The 22151-nt window shown below is 30.5% G+C and overlaps 1 protein-coding gene across 4 annotated transcripts in view; it reads right to left on the bottom strand.

The window, feature by feature from the left end:
- The window catches only part of PCDH17 (protocadherin 17), a 113327-nt gene that overhangs the window by 20596 nt on the left and 70580 nt on the right, over positions 1 to 22151 (bottom strand). For 2 of the 4 annotated variants that reach the window (XM_051983886.1, XM_051983887.1), the window contains one exon: positions 5466 to 5549. The exons of the other annotated variants lie outside the window; for them this stretch is intronic. In XM_051983886.1, coding sequence (XP_051839846.1) covers positions 5466 to 5549 — 84 coding nt within the window. The remainder of the gene's footprint in view (positions 1 to 5465; positions 5550 to 22151) is intronic. 4 annotated transcript variants of the gene reach the window in all.

The raw sequence follows: 22151 nt of genomic DNA, 5'->3' as shown, positions 1-22151 counted from the left end.
ATTCTAATCCTAGACTAAATAAATACTGAATTACCCCAAAAAAGTTTTAAAAATCACTTCTCTAAAAACTTATTCTCCTTACTTTTAAATTTTAAATGTGAAGATTTTTAAGCCTACTATGTGTGAAGTGCTGTTAAGATAACTATCTTTTCTCATATGGGACTATTACAACAAAAGTCATTTATGTGAAATATATTTAACTCTAAAAGAAAGATTTTCTTGAATATAATTGGTATTCTCTGACCTTTTTAAAAAGAACATTTTCTGCTTGGGGACAAAAATAATTATTAGGAAATTTTTCCTTAGGGTGACCCTAAATCTACCTTTCTAACTTCTACCCATTTTATCTAGAGCCTCTCTCTGATAACAAATAGCTAGGTAATACAGTGAATAGAGCTCTAGGCCCAGAGACAGCAAGAGCTGAATTCAAATCCAAATTCAGACACTTCCTAGCTGTGTTACACTAGAAAAGTCACTTTTACCTTCTTTTTACCTCAGTTTCCTCAACTGTGAAATTGAAATAATTATAGCACTTACCTACTAGAGTTATAGTGATGACAAAATGAGCTAATACTTATAAGGCACTTAGCATAGTGCCTGCTACATAGTAAATAGGACATAAATGTTCATTTCCTTCCCCTTAAAAAAACTTCAAGATAACTATAATGATTCCTGTCAAACTTTTCTTTTTTCATGAAAATAATGCAAGTTTCTTTAATCATATCTATCTATGTATGTTATATAAGGTCTTCACAATTCCAGTTCTTTTCCTCTAAAAACTTTCTAATTGTAATCCTTCCTCAAATTTAGTATCTAGAACTGAATATAAAATATTTAACACTAGGGCAGAGTCTTGGAAGACCATCATCTTGGTTTTATTATCATGTCTCTCAAAGCCATTCAATATTATATTAGCTTTTTCATTACCTTATTTTATTGCTGACTCATTTGAATATGCACCAAAACCACAGATTTTTAAAATTGCTACCTAATCATGTCCTCCATTATATATTTGTGAAGTTTCATTTGTGAAACTGGATATGGGACTTGACATTTATTCTGACTATCTTTATTAGTCTCAGTCATGTGGTCTAGTCTATTAGGTCCTTTGGAATCCTTATAACCAGTAAGTCAGTTAAATCTGAGTTTGTCTAATCTAAAAAAAATTATGAACATGACATTAATGTCTTAAATGTTGTTCTAAATGTTAAATGAAAGAGTGACAATAACAGAGCCTTGGAATTCTATACCAGAATTCTTTACAAGTGTACACTGAACCAAATACGTATTCTTTGGATCTAGCTATTCAGCCAATGGTATGACCCATATCAATACATGCTGTCCACAAGAATACCATTAAAAATTTTATTATACTCTAGGTAACCTATACCTTCAGCATTCCTTTCACCTAAATACTTACTAACCCCATCTCCAAAAGAAATGAAATTGACCTATTTTCAGTAAAGCCACATTAACTTTTGTGCTTACTAGTTATGATATTCACTTACTTCCTGTAATAATAATGAGAACTGATATTTTACAAGGAGTTGTATGTAGTCTGAACCTGATTATTTTTTTAAATAAGTACATTTATTTTTACTCATTCTCATTACAGTTCTTCTTTTTTCCCACCCATAATCTTTCAAGGATCGAAGATAGGGGTCCAGCAATCTCATCTGCCAATCCTTTTAGTATCCTGGGATTTGTCCACCTGGGCCTGGTGATTGAATTCATCAAGGGTAGCTAGGTTCTCTCTAAGCATCTCATTAATTATCTTGGCTTATAAATTCCTATCCAAATATCAGTCTCCTTGGCAGAGAAAATGGATGGAAAAAAGAGATGAATAGTTCTACCTTCCACCTCATGTGCATTCTTTTCAATCTGATCACCCTTAACAATAATTCTATCTCTGTTAGGATCCTTCTCTTTTCCCCGATATATCATTTTTGTTAGTCTGGGCTGATTCTCAAATTTATTCCTTTTGATATTGTTTTTACAAGACCATGCTACATTTTTGCCTTTCTTAGCTACTTTCACCAGTGCTTCTAGCTTCCGTGCATTAAAAAAAAAAAAAAAAAAAATTCAAGATAGTTTCATTACTTTTTGGCACATCACATCAGTCATTTTAGACAATTCTAAGCCCTTTCCCCTCTCATTTTAATTGTTTCAACTTGTTGTAATTTCCATATACTTTATGTTATGGCTATGATACTGATGTAATTATCAATTCAGATAAACAGGACTGAATAGCCAAAATTTAATGTTGTTTGAGAGGGAGGAATGAGTCCTAAATCCCTGGATTCTTGGGGGGGAAGGGAGGGATAACTAGAAACTAGACTATAGAAACTGTAAATTCTGGAAATTATAACTACCAAAGAGATACTTGACAATTATCTACTGGAACAATAAGGCTGAGATTCTGTACATATGTGCTTAGGGAAACTGCATAATATTTTAATCTTCAGAAAAATATCATTCTGAATTTCTTTATTCATGCCATAATTATACTTGGAAGCTAAATATATGTGGCAATCTCTATTTCTAATTGGGGTAATGAGGTCTCAGCCCCAAGGAGCTAGCTATATCAGAATCACTTTTCTAAGAATAAAAAAAACCTAAAAAATTAAGCTGATCTAAAATTTCTTGTGACATGTTAATTTGTCTTCATCTCTTATTTCAAGTTATTTAGTTAATATTACTAATAACTATTGAAATCTATTATTTAGTTTTTATATATAAATCTTAAAGTAATCTTGAATTAAGAGATATCTGATAAAATATTTTGGTGGGTTATTATATGAATTAATGAGCTCTTAATATATCTCCACCCTAAAAAAATTGTCCAACAAAATACTATTGCATGAATCAAGATGTTTTGATTGCTGCAAATGTGATCCAGAAAAAAAAATCAAGTTAATAATTGGTCTGGATGTGACATAAACTTATAGTTAGAACTCAATTCTCAAATTATACCTATAACTATACAAAATGCTATATGATAATATAAAAGGTGTATTAGAGAAGTAAGCATCTAAACAAAGATCTCCTCCAACTTATGGATATATTTAGAGTGCAGGTTTATTTATGGCTCATAAAGTAATTCAAGTGCTGCTTTAAAAAAAAAAAGAAAAAAGATCTTATGTACTGGGGAGAAAACACTGACAAATTAACCAATGACAAAACAAAAGGAATTCTGAAAGAGAGAGCTTTAGGGTAACCTTCATATAGATCCAAAGTGATTTCTAAATTTCACAATACTTATATTTAAATAATTTAAAATTATATTTTAAATTTAAGCAAGGCATATCCCTGCCCTGCTTAAGGTTAATAATTTCTGAAAAACATTTATTGGTTGCAATAAAGCCCAAACCACCTTTCAACACAACAACAACAACCTTGTGCTCAAACACAATTCCCTGCTTGCTCAGCTTATCATGTTGATAACAGCCGCGGTTAAGAACAATTGTGAGTGTGTGTGTGTGTGTGTGTGTATGAAACAATTGTCTAAACTGACAAAACTTATAGAACATAAGAACTAACAAAAATCCAAACTAGGGAAGCACTAATTACTTTTTAAACAAGACAATAAATGCGTTGTCCACTCACATGAATTTTTTTCTTTTTTTCAATCTTACAAGTTCTCTTATCTCCAAATATTTAAATGATTTTTTTAATTTCAAGCATTCATACCTAAGATTATTATGATAATATGTATTTTAAAACATTTTTAAAATATTAAGCCTCTCTCTCCTAAATCATTATTTAAAAAAAAAAAAAAACCTATACAATGATTACGCCTTCCTTCAAAGTTAATGTTTACCAGATTCGAGTGCTTAAAATGATTTTAAGTAATGCTCATGTGGGGAAGTTATTTCATTTCCATTTATAGTTTATCAAGTTCTGACTGACACACATTAGCTTTGTAACTCTGTGCGAATCATTTGAACTCAGTGATCTAGACAATTCTCTAAAACCACAGTTTCATAGAAAAGGCCAATTTGCATTGGCAGAGGACATTGCCTTACTCTGGAGTTGCTGATATCAAAATGAAATCACAGATCTTTGCCTTTCTCTGTCATTCATTCCCACCTTCTCCTTTTCTGACATTTAGAAAACATGAGATACGAGGATTTTTAGAGTTCTGGATTTGTATGCAGGGATTTCAAGTATTGTAACAACTACTAAAATGATGTCATCTTTTTCTTCAACACAAAATAATATTTTTTTTCAGAATGCATCAAACAATCCAGAAAGCAAATTTACTTCCCATGTGTCTTCCAGTGTAAGAAAACCTTGGTTTTTCTATATCATAGAAGCATAGATAATGAAAATAAAAAGAATACTTAAGCATTTCATTATATTTCCCTACCATAATTCACAAAAACAATAACCTAGTAGTGACAAAGAGTTAAAGCAGTTTCTAAAGTTGCTTGATTTATTCAATTATTGGATTCAATCGATGGCCTATTAAAATCTCAAAGGTTTTCTTTGATTTTTGCAACAAGTTTCTTCGTTCCAAATAAGCAGTTTTGTTTCTCAGCTTCTGACTTCAAAATTTTTTGTGTAATTTTAAATGGGATAGGAATAATTTTGTCTGGAGTTACAACCTGTTTCTTTGGAGGACAAATGCAAATTGATAATATCTCCATTTAGAGCTTGGGAGCAAGTGTAGACTTAATATATTCACCAAACTACCATTTTAATAAAAGTTATAAGATATGAAATGTCATATGGTGCAAAGGATGATTAGCTCTACAAAATAGAGAAAGGTGAACTTCAAGATGAACTATGTCATGTTGATGGTTCAACTTCTAAATCATGGAATCTATTCTACATCTAACTTAAAACATAAAGGAGAGGGATGAACAATACCTTCCTTGCCAAGTTTAGCTATTTTTCCTTTAGGGAAAAAAAAAAAAAAGTTGTTTTTCAAAACTGGTTTCATCAGTTTCCTAATACTTGTAAAACAAACAAACAAAAAATACTATAAGATTATTGGTAGAGTGGGCTTGCAGATGTAACTATGGTAACTTTAGAATCACTCATATTCTCTGATAATTCATTAACTGGAAAAACTAGAATAAATACATTTAGATAAAACTGTATACAAGAGTTTACATAAGATTATGTTTTTCTCCATCCCCCCCAACCTCTACTTTGAAGACGACACTTTGTCAAACACTAATGGTTACAAAATAAACATAATAAACTGATTTAATTTTAGGATTATTCAGCTGAAAATTCCAGTAACTTGATCTGAAAAATAATGCACATTTTGAACTTGTTGTTCTTTATTTTTTTCCCAAAATTATCATGTTATTTATAAGACCACAAAGAAATAATCATCTACCAGTCATGAATTTAAAATATATTTGTATATACTCATGTATATATAAGTTTTATCATCTAAAATGTAACATTCTGTTTACAAGAGAAGATAGCTAGCAGATGAAGTATTTGCTCACCTGGCAGAAGCAGATCAACAGATTGAAGTCTACTTGTGATGGTGTGTAGGGTGAGGATAGCAAAGGAAAGCAAAGTCGGGAATGCTTGAAAAATAAAATATTTTTAGTTAACAAATTGAAAAAAAAAATCAAGTTGGAGAAAAGGGTCCAGCCCAATTATAAGGTCTTCCTTTAACCTGGTTTCCATTTTAATATTACTATTTTTATAGATCCCAAAAGATATGGTACTATATTCTCATAAAATCATGAGACATATCTGAATGACTTCTTTTTGGGATATTTCAATTCAAACTAAATGAAAACAATACATCTGCTAACCCTACATATCACATTCAAATTCATATTCTGTAGTGTTACAGTAGTTCTTGCTAAAGGCATTTAAGATAAGCAGCTCCAGATTTCAATATCACCAATGATAAAATACTACTTTTAGGATGATAGTGAATTCATTTTGCTTTTTTCCTTAGTTTAAGAAATTATCTCCTCTTTTATTGAATGCATTGTGAGCAACAGCTTCATATATGTGGTAAGAAATAGCAACAGGATTTCAATCCAGATATTCCGCTGAAATCTTAAAGCCTTTGAGAGATGAAGGTCTTGCTCATGTTCACTAGTTATCTCTTAAGGTCAGGATTCTAACCAAGGTCAAGGCTACTTCTATAGCAACTTTTCTATATTTACTCTCACTATAGTTTAGTGAATTTATTAAACATAAACCACATAGTCAATATGCCACTTTTCGTTTAAGTCTCTGCATAGGTTAGATATCAGAACATGTTAAGTGTATTTTAGAGGCTTTAGAAGAAAAAAAATGGATGTGAAAGGAAAAAAAAAAAGATTGCTATCTAACATTCTTGCTCTGCCCTCCTCAATAAAAAGGTGGAGCCATAAATAAGTATTGTTTCCCTTTTAAAGTTTCATTTGCTTATTTTCAATTTTTATTCAGCATCTGTTATTCCCCCTCCCCTAAAATGTAATTATGTAAAATTCCATTATAAAACAAGTTGAGTGCTTAATAATAGGCAGCTTAAATATTTCTTCACACTGTTGCCCTGCAGATGTGTCTGTCATTTTTTTTCCCTGGCTTCCTATTTAATTTCTATCTGTTTCTTTCCCATTCTTAAAGTGTACTCCCACAACAGATGGAAACACCTGAAAATAAGTCTGGCTTGTGCACATGTTTATAAGACACCTATTATGATATTCAGCACATTGGAGAAGGAGAAAAAATACAGAATATTTGTCAAATTGAAGCAAAAGAATTAAACTGTGAGTCACATTGTTGCCACATTTAGATAAATGTTTTCAAGTGATGCTACAGCTCTTGCTAAAAGTGCTTAAGGTAAGAGCCCTTAGTCTTCAGTATTTAGACTCACTCTTTCAAGCAGACTCCCTTTGGCTTAACTACCTTTGGAATAATACCCTTCTATACTCAATTTTTTTCTATTAAATACTTCTCATTTTGGATAATTTCATTTGTTGATGGATTTCATTAAATTTACATTCAGTTTACAAAATGTAGGGCTGAAGTTCAAATTACAAGATGTGAATTTAAAATCCAGTTTTCCCATTTATTAGGTGTGTGATCTTACAGAAGTCACTTATACCTCTATGGGTCTTAGTTTTTTTTTTTTTTTTTTCCAAAGTAAAAAAAAAAATGAATTAGATATTGTCTAAGGTTCTTTCCAGGTCCAAAATCTATGATTCTATGAAATTTAAAATGAGGGGGACTGATAAATTGATCTTTAAGTTCCCTTCTACTACTAGATTTAAGAGTCTAGGTTTCAAACAGGCATAGAAGATCTCTAAATAATTCCTTTCCCATAATATAACTAGAAGCTTGTGAAGCCTATTAGCCTTTCATCTCCTGGTACAGGATAGTCTCATTCCAATGAAAACAACATAAATTATCATGTGAGGAAACTTAAGCTCAAGAACCCCAGAAAGTCCTAAAAGAAATTTAAGAAGGGCAAAAAGTCAAATTAGAAAGTTGATACTGGAAAAGAGATTATAGATGAAATGGATAATACAAACCCAATCTTCCTTTTCATGGATCTTAAATGAAGAAAGCCTGGTATGGTTTGATAAGAACATATGCTAGCAAGATAGATGTTGCTGACTACAAAGCTTAGTAAATACCTTGACTAAGATCAGCCAGTGGAACACAAATTATTTTATGCAAGATGGATTCAAATCATATTGAATAATTTAAAATGGAGTATTTGCTTCATAGGGTTATAAATTAATAGCTCTTCAAGTTTATGCTCTGAAGACCAATAGGGGTTCTCTTTTCATCTTGAAATAGGTTTGTTTTGTATTAAATCATATTTTAAATGCAATATGCAGAGTTTCAGTTTGTGCAGTCTCTCACAATAAACTGTCAGGCAATTATACAAACTATACATTTTAATATTTATATTTATTTCTAAAGTAAGCTTTACTTATATCCTTACTATTTACTTTACAGTCAAAATAGATTACCATTATGGAAACAGAATATCATATGACTTTGGTTTGGGCATGTATGTTCATATATATGTGAATACATGTGTATATGTATATGTGTGTTGTAAAATGCACTATTACATTAGTGTGTATATGTATGCGCGCACACACTAAAGCATATGTTTTACATGCATTCATATAAATGTGTTTTATAGCTAAAGATCAAAATGGGGTCAATGTCTAAATCTGAGAGAGGAGGAGGAAAGAATCATATATTTTGCTCAGTTTAGCTCAGTCACAATGTCACCCATTTGGATGGCTTGGGACAGAAAGTAGATATGAAAATGTGAGTGGAATCAAGTAGAAAATTATTAAAATCACATTTTGATTCAATCAGTGAAATCAGCTTTAAGAGTATCAAATTATTATAAAATTTAATTCAACTTGGATAAAAATTACTCAACATTTTCATATGCAAAACTGTGTACTAGGTACCAAAACATTTAAGGTTATGAATAAGAAATAGCCTTTTATTTTAAAGAGCATCTTATAGATGGAAGCAAAATTCACATGCCCACAAAATATAATATAAAAAGTGCAAGTGTGTCAGAGAGATAAAAACAATGAAATGAATATTTGAAAGAGGGGTAGAATCACTCTTTCCAAGGGACTTTTAAAGTAAGCTTGATGAAAGAGGCATCATTTGAGTTATACTTGGAAAGATCAGATTCCAATACAAAAATATAAAGTGAAAATGTTTAAGGAATAGGGAATGATGTGAACAGTGGTATGGTTATGAGCAGTGAAGGACATAGGGAACATATGATTTGGCTAAAGAATAAGAAATATAAAGGAAGGCAGTAAATGTTAGCAGTAAACACTCATTTACATAATGCTAGCATTACAAAGAATTATGAAATTTCAAACCCAAAAGAGATATTTAGAATTTTTGTCCAATTGTCTTATTTAGGATTAAGCAATGTAAGAAATAGCTCAATAAGATCTTATGCTTCATTATGCCTTTCAGTAAATGAAAGTATTAATTTTCTATGTATTCCTATGAAATACTTGAATTTATACTTTATTTAAAACAATTGAGTAGCTTTAACAATAGAAACACGAATAGATTCATTGTATTTAAGAGTTTTTCTTTGCTTGAATTATTAGCAATCATTGTCAAAAGTAAAGCATGCTATATAAATAATATCTTATGTCATAAAATTATGATTTTTTTGTGTCTGAAAAAGTTGAACAAAAATTTAGTTCTTTAACTTTTGTTTCTCTCATTTAGCATGTATTCATTTGTCATGCCTCATATTTATTATGTTTTCTCCAAACAAAAATAACTCCAATATAATACTGAATTACTGAAATCAACAAAAGAATGTTTAAAAAGAAAGGGAAAGTTTAACAAATTATAACTGGAAATGGAATTAAATAGTTCCAGCTACAATTATATTTATGTGAACAGAATGTATGGCAAACCTTCCTTTCAAAACACAGAGTAAAATCTTAATCAATATGATTAGTTTAAAATAAAAAGGTGTCAGTTCTATTTCTCAATACTTGCTTCAAAAAAGCAGTACTGTATTTCAAAAGCTTAATGTCATCCTACTGAAAATAATACTTATAAAAAGGAGCCAAAGATTACAATTTTTTTTTCTTTTCATAGAAGACTGGACAACCAAAAATGTTTTTAAAATATATTTCCCCTCAAAAAATCTATGAGGAAGTAGTTAACTTTGTTTTTCATAAATAAAAGAGAACAAGAAGTGGAGAAAATCTTTCCTTAAGACCATAACATTGTTTTGCCAAAGCAAACTGTGAAATTGAGTATGTGCATTATTAATATAGACATTTCTTTTGAAATGTAAATTTAACTTCTACAAAAAACAATATTATTGTGTTTGGGTTCTTTAATATATGATATAGCTCTTTTGAATTTTGTGTCTAAAAATATTTGAATATTCAATGCCCTGTTTTTCTAAGCAACCTTTTCCTATTTTGAGAAATAAAGAGCAGAAAGAGTAGAATGGAAATATCAAAGAACATTAAAAGGATTTGAAATAACCTATATAGGAGGTTTATTTTGGACCTACCCAAGAAGACTGAAAGAAATCTACATTGTACAAGCTGCCACATGTCAGCACACAGGTAGTTATTGAGCACTCATGTGTGCCCAGAAAATGCGGAGCCTTGGAGTTGATCCAACCAGGTTATAAGTTGTGGCAAGGCTATTGAACCTAACGGTGTGTAAAAAATGACAATGGTATCTTCAATACAAATGCATGAAACTATTGGATATAACTGTGATATTGTTTATGGTGTGGTTTCTGCCCCATTATTGCAGTTTCTTTGAATGAGAAAGCAATGCGTACTGTATGGTAGCATAGCAAATTACACCCTGCTCACTTAGCTTCAAATAACCTCTTCCAAGCCCTATGCACACATCTTAGATTTCAAGGTTTCCTGGTGGGAATTCTATTCAGCTAAGCAGGCTCCTCTATAGAGAATTACACAGCTATTTAATTTAATTTTTCCTGACATTTAGCCCATTACTCATTATGTTGACCTGGAAAAAGATACTGAAATCAATTTTTTTAATGATTCACATTATCAGAATTATGATCAAAGAGAGAAAGCCATGATCTGTATTAAATTTTCCACAAAAATTTCCTTTCGTATTAGAGCACTTTGTTGAGCAGACTTTGTAATGCCTGCAAAAAACATCATGAAGGCATAATAAGCCATGTAATCATCATTATCTTTGACTATGGCTACAGGGAAGGGGAAAAAAAGAATTTAAACCTTTTCATTTTAATGTCAAAACAAAATGGCACACTGACAGCTCCAGACTATGCTGTGATTAAATCACAGAGACTATTCAGATTTTAGGTATGAAATCAGAGGACAGGTATCCAAGAGTATAAAAATATCTATCCAGCTCAAGTATAATGATTGTCTGACAATTTCTATCTGGGTTTTCCCATCTTTAAAACAGAAAAAGGAGAAGAAAGAAATGGCAAATCTTCTTCCTATATAATGTAGAAATGAAAGTCACCTTTTAGCACTGTGGAAGTCCAATATTCTCATTTTCAAGATTTAAAAAAAAATAAACTAATCTAAAGCTTAGTAAGGATAAAATAAATTTTCCCAAGCCAACAGTCAAGCTTCAAATCCAGATCAGACTGCAATACCATTGTTCTTTATTAGGGAGAACTTTCTTTATCCAAGCAGAAATAATAATTAACAGTATAAGGAGAATTTATATCACATCTACCACATACAATACACTGTCCATGCACTTCAAAAATTGTAATAGATCATACAATACCCATTCACAGTCTTACTATTTGTTCCCAACTTAGAAATAGGGTTAGATTCTAAGGGTTTGTTGGCAAATCTATTATTTGTGAATCAGGCCACATTATCTAACAGAAATACTACTATGAAAATAGGGGGTTAGTTCTAAAGAATGATTTTCAACCTAGTTCTGTCATTTCTTATTAGCTGTGTGACTTTGGTAAGTAAATCTTTTCTGAATCTTGTTTTTCTCATCTGTGAATGGAAATAATAATATGGCTTACTACCCAGGGCTATTATGAGGAGAATGATTTTTAAATCTACATGTGAAAAGTGAAACATTTCCAGGTTAGGCCACAAAGGATTTTTTAAATGTTCCTTAAGGACATGAATTTAATTAATTAATTAATGTTTCAATTATATACCCAACACAAACAAAAAGGTTTAGTACATGGTAGGCTCAATAGATGCTTGTTGGTTGATTGACTGTTAAAATGTATCTAAACTACAGTATTAATAGTGACAGCCTGAGTTCTGCAGGAGGAAAATTTTAGATCTATACAAGCAAAATCCTCTAAAAATTAAAGTTGTTCAAAAGTGAAAAGAGCCACCTTCATAGCTAGTGTCTTGCAGCCTATGAGGTTTCTGTTTTGTTTACAATTGTTATGAGTTTAATCTCAAATAATATGAGTTTAATCATTATCTCTAGCAGACAATTCCTAGGTATGTATGCATATATGTACATATATGTTATGTGTGTGTGTATGTGTGTGTGTGTAATAAAATCTGTCTCTTGACCTACATAATAAATTGCCTATAAGACATTTTAAAGGGGATGTTCTTTTCAATGAATCAAAAACAACTCATTATTTTCTCCCACAATGCTACTTCTATTCTGAATTTCTCTATTTCTACTGAGGGACCATCACTCTTCTAGTAACCCCGATTGCAGCCCTGGTATCATCTTCAATTTCTCATTTTCACCCATTCCACATGACCATTTAATCAATTCCTACCTCCACAACATTTCTTACATACCCCTAGTTGCTTTATATACAACCACATCACTATTTCAGCATTCATTATATTTTGATATTATTACAATGTCTTCCTAATTGTTCTTCCTGCCTCATGTTTCTTCCCTACTAATCTATTCTCCATATAACTATCTCATATAGGAGGTGATTGCCTTAAAATATAGGTCTGGTTTTGTCAATAAATTCCAGTAGCTCCCCATCACTTCTTGGATTTAATGTTCAAGACCCTTCACAACTTGGTCCCACATTTCCTTTTCTGATGTCATTGTTTTTTTCTTCTCTTAATACACTCTGTGTTCTAGCCAAATAAACCTCTTCCTGTTCTTTATATATGACAGTCCATTTATTATCTCTGACTTAGCACTAGTTGCTCCCCTTGTCCTAGAATGCATTGCTCTTCAGCTTTACCTTTTAAAATCCCTTCAAGAGTCAAAACAAAGGCCACTTTCTACATGAAGTCTTTCTTGGCAAACTGTTATCCAGTGTATGTATGTATGCATATATGCATTTATATTTATATTCATATATATAAATGCACGTGTCTCCATTGATACAATGTATTCTATCTGGGAAGGAAAGGGACTATATAGCTTTTCTCTTTGTAACTTTAGCACTTTCTATAACTAAAGGACCATAGTAGGTTCTTAATAAATGTCTGGATTAATTAGCTCTCTCAAAAGCTTTCTCCACCTAAGTTTTTCTACATTGAATACTCTTGAATATCTGAATATTATATTAGATTATTATAGCCTAAGATGGCACAAGCATTTTAGCCATCATGTAACACTGTTGACTCAATGAGTTTGTAATTCACTAAAACCACATATATTTATCAAACAAATTATTGGTCAGTAAATCAGTTAGCATTTATTAAGCAAATATATACTAGGTAGGTACTGAGCCTCTCCCATGTAGGAATGATGAAGTTTATTTACAAATCCTAGTGTAATATTTAATTTTTAATCACCATTAAATCTATTTTATCTAGCCCAAGATTTTAGTCTATAAAAATCTTTTTGAATTCCAAATCCAGTGTCAGTTGTCTATTCTAGTTTTGTTCTACAAATCTGAAATACCTATCATTTCTGCCTTTATAGGTCTTAAAAAAATTTTTAAAATAGTCAAGGGTGGTGGTACTCCAATGTAGATCTTCTCCAAATAGATAAGTAAGCATAAATGACTACTCTACTTGTTCATCAAATACATAGAATCATTTCCCCTAAAATGTGAAATATCTTCCCAGTGCTTTGCTAAAATCATAAGGGTGGGTTTAATATATCATGTATATGTGTTTTATATATGTATATATGTAAGTATATATTTACAAATATATAATATAACATACAACAATAAAATAGTTTGCATGTATACACAAAAACATCGTTCTTTGTGTATATAACATAAAACAATACAAACATAATGTGTACATATGCATATGCCAATAAATATATAAAACATAATATATATGTGAATATAACACACATATATATAACTATACATGTCTCTGAAATTCTACCAATCTAGAAACCTTATTATTTTCTTTTTTAATTGTTCCAATTGTTGGAATTATTTGATATCCAATATTTGAAATACAATTGTGAATTTTGAATAACGATTTTCTAATTGTTCACTAAATATCCTCAATATTATTTGTAGAATTTTTTAAAGAAATTGAATGCAAATCTATTAGCCTATTATTTGAAGACTTCATTTTCCTATGTTGCCTCCCAAATTGAAAGTATTTACCCTCTCTAAGTCTGTGACATCTCCATCAGTGTCTTTTATGATCTTTCAAAGATCATCAAAAATAGTATTCTGACCTGTTGCATCGATATCTTAGAATAAAGCTCACCAGAATTGGATGTCTTAATCTCAACAAGGATATCTAGGTGATCTCTTCCTATCTACTTACTAGATAGATAGATAGAGATAGAGATATCTATCTATCTATTCTTCTTGGACATCAACTTTCTGATAGTCGTGTTTATTTGACCTTCTTGAGGGCAAAAATTATTCTCCTTACAATGAAACAAAGAAATAAGCAACTTTGTGTGCTTTCTATCACTACAGGCCCCATTTGCCCTGCAAAATGTTTTTTTTTTATATTCTTCTTTTTTATTCATGCAGCTTAAAAAATAAAGCTTTTTCATTCTTAACTTTACTCAAGAACTTCAGCTCATTCTGAACATTAGTAATTCTTGACATAGTTCTTAAAGTAATAAAGTATGTTTTTTTTTTTTAGTTCTCTGTTGTCTATCTTTGCTTTCTATGCTTCTCTGTCATTATTGTCCAAAAATAGAGAGAAAGAACTGAAGCCTACAAAAGAGAAACATAAAGATATCATGAGATATAATAGCTGTCTTCAAATACTTCTACAGGTAATAAATGGCTGGAATCTACCTGATCAGTCATTTTAATCTCATTTACTCATTTTGCAAATAAGGAAAATGAGGCATAGAAAGGGTAACTGACTTGACCAAAACCAAACAAGGAGAATGAGGGAAAGATTAAAAACCATGTTATTTTCTGATTTCTATGTCAATGTTCCTTTCCCTATACCAATATTAGGGGAGTCTTAGATAAAACAGGGATTATCTTTGTTGGGGGGAAAGAGGGTTAACTTGGCCCCAGAGGGCAGAATTGAGGGATATGGGAATGTGAAGAAAGGATTTTGAATTGGGGAGAAAGAATGATAATTCATGAAAGATTTCAGCTGAATTTAAAGGAAAAAAATAATAATTTAAATGATATAAAATGGGTAGTCCCAGAAATTAATAGACTTTCTTTTAATCGAGATTTCCAAGAAGAAATCTGATGAAGATTTCTAGACTTGTTTCATGTTATACTACTAATCAGTTGATTTTAAAAGTCAGGTGACCAATAAAGCCTAAACATTTGTCCATATTGTTGAATGTGAGATATTATAAGACCATATATATGCACACATCTGAATGGATTTCGTTTTTATGAATTGCAGGATTGAAAAATATGTATGTCCATGTTATAGTTCAAATACTTCATTTTATAGATAATGAATATAAGGCCCAAAAAAGGCTAAATAATTTACTAAAGGCCACATAGGCATTTACTTTGAAAAATCAAGATTATAATATATGTCACTTGATCCACAGCAAAGGGATAAAAAGGTTGATTCTACATGATACATTTTTTTCTTTCTATTCTTCTTTTGTCATTGAGATACAGAGACAAACTAAATTTCTATAATTAGTTTGTTCTAGAAAAGGCTAAATAAATATTTTAATATTTAAACTGGAAATGTTTCAAATTTTCAGATTACAGATATAGATATAGATAGACAGACAGACAGATAGATAGATAGATAGATAGATAGATAGATACTAGCTTCTAAGCCTAGAGAAAATAATTTAATTCTTGAAATGGGAAATCATAGCAGAGAAATTATGTTACAAATGTATAAAAAAATGGAGATCATATAGTCAAGATTTAAAACTGAAAGGATCTCAAAGATGATTTAGTCCAATCCAGAGAATGGTATGAGTTGCCATTGTTAGTAGTAGACCTGCAATTCAAATCCAAGTTCTTTAACTCCACATATAATTTGTATCATCCTTCCTGCATGCCATGAATGAAAAATAACCAATGCAACAAAAGCAATAACAAAAAAGTATTTAAGTGATCAAATAACAACAACCAAAACAAACAAACAAACAAACAAAACAACAACAACAACAAAAAACAATGTGCTAAAAGTTATTTGAGACAAAAAGGAGGGTTTTTTTTTTAAATCAACCAAAATTATTAAAGCTTTGGCATCAAACAATAATAAGTAGATATGAATGACTAAAAAGAAGGTAAAACTGAGAACTCAATCAGGAATAAAAATCTAAATTCTTCAAGAGACAATACAAACTAAAAATGCAAAGCTAAAATGTGATGAAATGCAATGTATAAGTTTGATCAAGGGACTACAGCAGAGTTCAAATGAGTACTAGGAAAAATGACAGTCTGGTAATTAGAATTACAAAGATGGCTGAGCAAATGATTTCTGGAGGTCAAGAACTTGTTACAACCTTTCACCTTTTGATTTTTGGCAGAAATCAAAAAGAGCAACATAGAAATGAAAATTATTTCTCACTAGAGTCACTCCAATATGCTAGTGACATTCATACAATACACATGAGTATATATTAGACAATGCTTCTATTTCTATATATCAAAAAGAAAATTCATGTATTCCAACAATGTAGATTTAAACTATTCAGCTATACCTCAGATAATAATTATCTGGGACACTAAAAGATCATGGCAAAAGCTAATCTAATAAGTCTTCCATTATCCCTTAATACTTTAACTCTGTGCCGTGAGCTAAACAGTTGTCAAAATTGAGCTCTGTTTACATCGAACTGGATAATGGTGAAATAAACAGAGATCACTGCTGAGCTCTAATTATAAAAACAAATTGTTCTCTCAGTAATTGAACTGAAAAGGTTAGCTGGTATTTTCTTCTGCCTTTGTGGGAGGTGTAAAAGACAGATGAAAGATCATGTAGCATTTCTTGTGAAGATATGTGGAATTGAGAAGATCTAATAGGAAAATGCTTGGGCTCTAGGAATAATACTCCAATGCCTCATTCAACAATAATCTATGTAATTCTGTAAGGTAACATAGCAAATAAGTTGCATAGCTACGTAATGTATCAAAATCACAAGGTCATCTGCATGTGTTTCATGAATATATAAAAGAAATTCCCTATGAAATATATATGCATCAATTTATATAAATACAGATGTGACTATATATGTGTATATATGAGTGTATATATGCCCACATATATATACATATGTAATGTGTATAAGATTTTATGTTATATATGTACAATGCCAATGTTATACATGTATGCCAATATACACGATTCATTATAATTTTGCTCAATTATGTTGGCATTATATGTATATAACCTTGAAGTTTGAGGTTAGGATCTATATATGTTATCCATACAAATTACAATAGTTATATGGATCTGTGATATAGATTTTTGAAAAAAAAAACTAAGGAAACTTTAAAAATAAATCATTAAACAATACAATAAGGTTTTTAGATTGGATTTGGGAATGTGACCCTAGCTCTATTGCTTTATTAAGTTAATATTTGTTTATTTTCACTGGATGCAGATACAGTATCTACTGATATGATTAAGTATGAGAAAGACCAGTGAAAAATATAGATTAGAAACAATTTTAAAATGTATATATTTATTTAAGTGATAAAAAAAATCTCAGAATTTTGTAACAATTTAAAGGAAATAAGGCAATATTTTACACTACTGTTCCAAAGTTATTGATATACATCCAAATTACATTAACAAATGTCCAAAAACAATCATACTTCAATATTGTGCATGTTATTACACGAGGTAGTAACTAATCTAAAGTGAAAAATAGGTAAAACACACACACGTATAAATATATACACACATGTTCAAATAAGTAGATTTACATATGCATATTTATGAATGGATAAATATGTGTATATCTACATGCATGTATGATATATGAAAGACAACATTGTAAAGTACATTGCTTACTGAGCATAGAGTATTGAATACCTGTTTTCAAATCTCACCTGACTTACTACTGTTTGACAAAAAGAAAACTAGTTAGCCCTTTTAAATACCAATTTGCTCATTTCTTAAATGAAATAATAAAAGATATGATATTATGTGACAGAAAGATATATGTGTATTAACAAAATACATATGCACATACACATACATAGATCAAAACCAACGACTCTATACAAATAGTATTCATTGTCATCATCATTATGAGAATATCCTACCACAATCAGACTTAAATTTGTTTTATATAAATCATTATGTATTTGGGGGTTACAAGTAATACTAAATGTATTGCCATGAACTTGTTGCTTATTGACATCATCACTGAAATCTTATCTCTCAGTTTGGTCCTCTAGAGATTAAATCTATTAAAGTGTAGCTCAAAGAAGATGACTTAAAAAAAAATAAACAGAAGAGTAGTATCAACTCTTCTGGGGGGAAAAAAGCCATCTTAGATTTCTAATACGGAGCACTCATGCAAGAAGGCTGCTAAATTGCTGTTCTGCAACATTGCTAATCTGCATAAAAACAATTTTATTTTATGAATAAATAAAAGCTACTTTGTATACTCATGAAGGACTAGAGTAAGAATAAATACCAGGCTAAATAGCACACAGTAATCCATTTCATGAAAACAAATGTACACAGCTCTAGCCAGTGAAGAATGGGGTAACAGAAAACTTTACTAAGTGCTCTATTGGTGGAAAAGATTGTCTCTGTGAATGGTGGACAAAAAAAATAAGCAATTAAATCTATTTAATTCAACAATTTCTTCAAATCAGCATCAGAAATCCTAAAAATTTTAAGGATCATTTATAACAAACCAAGTGGGCAATTAACGGCTTGTTGAAGATGTCAATCAACTGGGGATGTGGGTGGAATTTAAGTATCGGAAAGTACTGCCAGTCTTCATGTTTGACTTCTTTCTTCTATTAAACAGGGGAAAAAATCCACCATCATTTTATCTGTCTTAAAGAAGGAAAAACTTTCTTCCATTGTGAGTTTCTATTTATAATTCTTTTGGAAACTACATTTTTAATACCCAAGACTTGAAGAATTTTATACCTTGAAAATGAGAACTACTGCCTTTCTTTATCTAGGATAATTAATAAAAATAAAATTCAATCCCATTATTACAGCTTTGGAATATTTAATGTATTTTACTCAATATAGTGAGTTACAGTGAATTATTAGAAGCTTTTCTGCTAAGAATGATAAGATACCAATACCCTTCATTCAAGATTATCCATATCTCCCAAGGCCCCTGAACTGGTTTATTTGTCAACAGCTCCAACCTGTTTCATCATTAGTAAAGAAATCATTTTGCAGCAATGTTTATGGTTTGTAAGAGAAATGTTATTCTTGAACCTCTCATAATAACTATTTAACATAGTTATCCTAATTAAAATATCAGGTATAGGAAGACATTGTTTTGAGTAAAATAATATCTATTTACCTCAGACTAAGATATTTAAGTCTCTAAATATAAGCACTTCCTTTGAGACAAGGAAAAGACTGTTCTACATCATTTGCAGTTTGAGAAGAGATATGCATTTTTAAAAGGAAAAAGAATAGGCAATATTTTTTTCTGATTGCTTACCTATTAAAAATTGAAGGGAATCATATGAGAAAAAATAAAACATATGTCTTCTATATCATTCTTCTCCTCTCCTGGAGTTATCTTGAACTTATTTTCAGTGAACTTATTTTTAGTAAATCTCATATTCCAATATATTGATTCAATTTCCCCCCAAAATTACTTTATTTATTCAATATTATACAGCTCATTAAATATGAAATAATAGCAAGATGGCAGTTTGTTTTAGAACCAAGTCTCTCAAAACACCATTAATAAAAATAATCATGAAATAAATGATCATAAAAAGTTGAGAATAAATCCATCATCATTATTATATATGTATGCATAGTAATAATACTAAAAATAGCTGAAATTATGGAGAAAATTATATATATACATATATATATAATCTCATTTGAACTTCAAAAGAGTACTAGGGGCAAATGATGAAAGTAAGTATTCTTCCTTTAAAGAGTGTTATATAATTCTAAAAGCATATATTAATTTCTGCCTCCATGTTGCTTAGACTATTTTGCCCATATTTACATTTTATGTTCCTTGCTCTCTATTCAAAGTCAGAACTCTCGCATTCTCACAAAACCTAGGAACAGAATAATGGCTATTTTGACTGCTGTGTGATTCTTAATACTCAGAACAAATGAGAGAACATGTTCTTTGGGTTACACAGTTGGTAACGATAACTAAAAACAAACTCGTCATATTTATTCATATTTTCTGGTTAAAACTTTCTCAGAACACTAATAGCTCATCCTCAAAACTTTCTATTTTAATCTCTTAGGAAGGAGACAAGAAGACTTTGCCTTTTCACTTATTTCATATGTATATTTTAGAGGATCTAATATCAAAATAAATCCAGCCTTAGCCCTATGTGAGGCATTCTGTACTATAGAACAAATGCACTTTTGTCCCTTGCAATTCCCTATCCCCAATTACATTCAATTTTAATTTTCTTGGACAGCAAAAAAAAGGGTCTTGCCAATTTGACTTTGATTCTGAAAAATGTAAAATCACATTCTTTGAAAAGGTATTAACTTGAAATACTGATACCCTAAAGTCTGGAGGCTGCATAGAAGCAGAAGTCTGTCCTCCTTAGTAAATGCACAGGACAGAAATCAAGTGGTTAATAAAAGAGAATGTAACAAATTTTATATGACACAAAAAGAACAATATCTTTACACTTCTCTCGTGAGAATGACGCACTTTATAACCTAGCTCCTTGGACACATAGGATTTGCTATACAGATTCAGATCCTTGATTAATCTACTCTAGGAAAATACATCTGCAATGGCCTACATCTGATGCCTCAGAGGATTCATGAAGTGGAGACTAGAAGAACATAATGTATTAAACCTGAACAATTACAATATCATATACAGCACATTGCCCTAAATACAACAGGGGATCTTTGCAGTTTATACAAAATAAAACAGATATAATATGATACATAATTTTAAAGATTAATCAAATATTGATCTAAAGAAACAATAATTTCAATTTATACAGGGCAATGGAGGAAAAAAATTTGCATCATAGCCTTTTATTTCAGAATCTGCAGAGTGTTCATTTACTTAATATCCAGACCTCATGTAACTTTTCTTTTGAAAGATATAAAATCAAGATCTCTGAAAATTACTTCTCTCTCCAATCTTTTTTTTTTTTTAATAGCATCTTCCTGACCTACATTGCACACTTTTCATGTGTTTTAGCCTTGGTGAATAAAAATATGAATATCTTAGCTTTACAGTCATGTTTATAGTTTTCAAATGTATTATCTTTAAGAGATTTCAATCCAGCAACAATCTCCTGTTGATGTAGGAAAAGTGTTATCACTATTTTTTTAAAATAAGGAACATCTCATCAATACTGGTCTCTGTCAGTCATTAGTCCTTGTCTGTGGCATAAAGCATTGAACTAGATGACTTTAAAAGTCTCTTACACTTCTAAACATCTAAACATATGATTCTATAAATAAGAATTTATGACCATGCTTTGGACACTGTGGTAGGCACTGAGTATATATTTAAAAATGAGTTAGTTTATGGAAATAAGGAGTCTATAGTGTACTAAAAAAAAAAAAAAAAAGTTATTTGCATTCCCCTGGCCATATGTAAAAGGCTTAATGTTGTCTACTTTCTTCCCCTAAATCAAGTTGAACTTGGTCAAAAAAAGAGAGGGGGAGGGAGTCATTTGCTTAACTTTCTCAAAACATGAACCATACTCCTTATATTTAAAAAAAGTTATTTTAAATTCTATTTAATAGAAGTTACTTAGTAATGTTGTTGTTATTACCTTATCTCAAATTGAACATAAGCCCAGTGTTAAGAATGTACAGTACCAGAGTATTTTGGTGCTACCAATTAAATGGATTTATTTCTCAGTCTCATTATCCTAGTAGTTGCTTCAATTCAATAGCCCTAGATATTTAAGACACGCTTTTATAGTTAAGAGTAATTTTTTTTCTCAAGAATTCTTCTAAGGGCATTTTCACCTTGGCATGCTGTGGAAACATATATTAATTCATGTTTTAGGAAGAAGTTTTAAAATTTTAAAATGAGAAGGTGGCATATTTTATAGATCAGACTAAACATATGAAAATTTTAATTATATATCTGGTAGAAATGTGTTTTCCATGGAGAAAAAAAAGGTCTTAAATACTTAAATCTGTCTCAAAGCCTTAAGAAGGTAAACAAGTGCTTTGATT

This window comes from Antechinus flavipes, chromosome 3 (assembly GCF_016432865.1).
Source record: "Antechinus flavipes isolate AdamAnt ecotype Samford, QLD, Australia chromosome 3, AdamAnt_v2, whole genome shotgun sequence".
Classification (NCBI taxonomy): domain Eukaryota; kingdom Metazoa; phylum Chordata; class Mammalia; order Dasyuromorphia; family Dasyuridae; genus Antechinus; species Antechinus flavipes.
The sequence above is the reverse complement of the archived record's forward strand: the minus strand, read 5'-3'. Positions and strand labels throughout refer to the sequence as shown.